Genomic DNA, 2,187 nt, shown 5'->3' with positions numbered 1-2,187 from the left:
GGGGGGGGAAAGGAAAATGAGGGGAACTATGCCACGAAAAAAGGAAACGACTAAAACATTACATTGTTGTTGTTTTGTGTGTGGGTGGTTGACGGGTGCTCTGGTGTGGTTTGCTCCTTCTTTCCTCCTATCAAACATCTATCGTCTTTGTCTCTCCTCCTTTTTTGTGTAAGTTACTCTCTTGTAACACATCTATTCTTCGGCACTTATATGACCTTATTGTGTTGCAAGTGCCGTAAAACTCTTACTAAAACTAAAACGAAGCGATTGAGACATTATTTACACTGATGTTGCTGTTTTGTGTGTTCCCCAGGCCAGAACCAGTCCAAGATGTGTGACATAGAGATCGACTTGTGCTACAGCTTCCCCTGCCAGAACAACGGGCTGTGTCTGAGGCATGAGAGCGGCTACACCTGTCAGTGTGCGCCCGACTTTACAGGTGAGGGAGAAAAAAACCCACAGAAACAAAAACAAAAAACAAGCTTTTAATTACCTCTAAAAAACAAATGATCCTCCTATAAGATATGATAAGACGATATTTTATTGGTCCAGTGGGAAATTAGTATCATCTGATCTTATCTTACTTGATCTTACTTTATCTTACTTTATCTTACTTTATCTTATCTTATCTTATCTTATCTTATCTTATCTTATCTTAAGATCCCACACCCATCAGGTCGTCATAGCGGGTAATAGGAGGACGTCACTGGTGGGTCTTACCTCTTTTCTTTCCCCTCTGCTGTATCTGTCGATCTCACCTTACACCTTGTCCCCGCACTAAATGGCTGTCATTGTGTCGATGTGCTTCTTTTTACTCAAATTCAAAACTCGTAACTCAAAATCCTAACTAATTTTATCTTTACACTGCCGGTGTTTAGCGAGTGCTCTGGTGTAGTTTGCTTGTTTTTTTTCCCCCCTCCAAATATCTACCATTTTCTTATCTCTCCTCCTTTTTTGTGTTTGTTACTCTCTTGTAACACCTCAAATCTTCGGCACCTATATGAGCCTTTCTTGTGTTACAAGTGCTGTAAAACTCTTACTAAAACCAAAAAACAACAACCCATCTATCGTTCTTATGTCTCCTTCTTTTTGTGTTTGTTACTCTCTTGTAACATCTCTAATCTTCGGCAGCTGTATGACTTCATTGTGTTGCAAGTGCCGTAAAACTCTCACTATAAAACTCAAAATTCTCTAACCCCAGGTCCTCACTGCGAGCTGAACATGACGTCAACGTTCACGAGCCTGACCTGCCCGACTGACCACTGCCACGGTCCGTCCCACTGTGTGCCGTTGTCCGGCGGGGGCTTTGTGTGTGACGGCTGTCCGGAGGATGACCACCACGATAGCCAGTGCCGGCTCCGGACCAAGAACTTCCAGAGGGGATCTTACCTCACCTTCCCGTCTCTCAAAGCCCGGAATCGGTTTATTATATCCATGAAGTGAGTACTGGAAAGTGTTTTAGTGTGTCTTTGTGTGTGGGAGGATGTGGGGGGGGGGGGGTCTGTCTGTGGCAGAGGTTTGTTCTTTTATATCATAAAATACAGTCCATCGGTGTGTCTCTAAAGTTGTTTGTCTGTCTATTCGCCTGTCTTTTTTTTCTTTGGTTTTATAAAACCTGTCTCAATCTGTGTCAGTCTGATTGCATGTTCACGCACACCAATACCATACTGATACTAATATGCTCAGTCAGAAAGGGCTACCTCCCCGTTGCCTTTCCCTCCAGCCGTATCCAACTTTCGCCCCCCCCCCCCACACACACACACACCACCCAAACCCTCTAGCTCTCTTTATATCTTTCGTCGTTTCGCCGTCGTTGCGTGTGTGTCCTCAACAAATTCGGCTTTTGTTTCCTTTTTGACTCGGCGGCGAGTGTCGTTTGTGACAACTGTGTGATCTAGGGAGGGAGTGTCTCGTCCCTGTTTGACTCTTTGCTTGGACGTTCTGTTCTGTTGTCTTTACATTTGCATAATCCTGGCTCGCTGCACCGTCGGCCTGGTGTCACTGGTGAGGATGATAGAAGCTTGGGAGATGTGATTCTGTTTTCTGTCGTTATTAATGAAAACTGGTTTGCTCCTCACGTTTTTCGGGTTTTTTTAAGAAATAGGGAGAGGAGGAAGGTGGGGAGGGGTATGAGAGAGAGAGAGAGAGAGAGAGAGAGAGAGAGAGAGAGAGAGAGAGAGAGAGAGA

The 2,187-nt window shown here is 44.6% G+C and overlaps 1 protein-coding gene across 1 annotated transcript in view; it reads left to right on the top strand.

The window, feature by feature from the left end:
- Window positions 1-2,187, top strand: part of LOC101845935 (cadherin EGF LAG seven-pass G-type receptor 1) — a gene marked incomplete in the record, with an annotated part of 106,404 nt that overhangs the window by 32,885 nt on the left and 71,332 nt on the right. Inside the window, 2 exon segments of the mRNA XM_013084181.2 lie at window positions 314-439; window positions 1,202-1,439. Coding sequence (XP_012939635.1) covers window positions 314-439; window positions 1,202-1,439 — 364 coding nt within the window.

The sequence above is a fragment of the Aplysia californica genome, unplaced genomic scaffold, assembly GCF_000002075.1.
Source record: "Aplysia californica isolate F4 #8 unplaced genomic scaffold, AplCal3.0 scaffold00276, whole genome shotgun sequence".
NCBI classification, from domain to species: domain Eukaryota; kingdom Metazoa; phylum Mollusca; class Gastropoda; order Aplysiida; family Aplysiidae; genus Aplysia; species Aplysia californica.
Note: the sequence above shows the minus strand (reverse complement) of the source record. Positions and strands in the feature narration are given on the sequence as shown.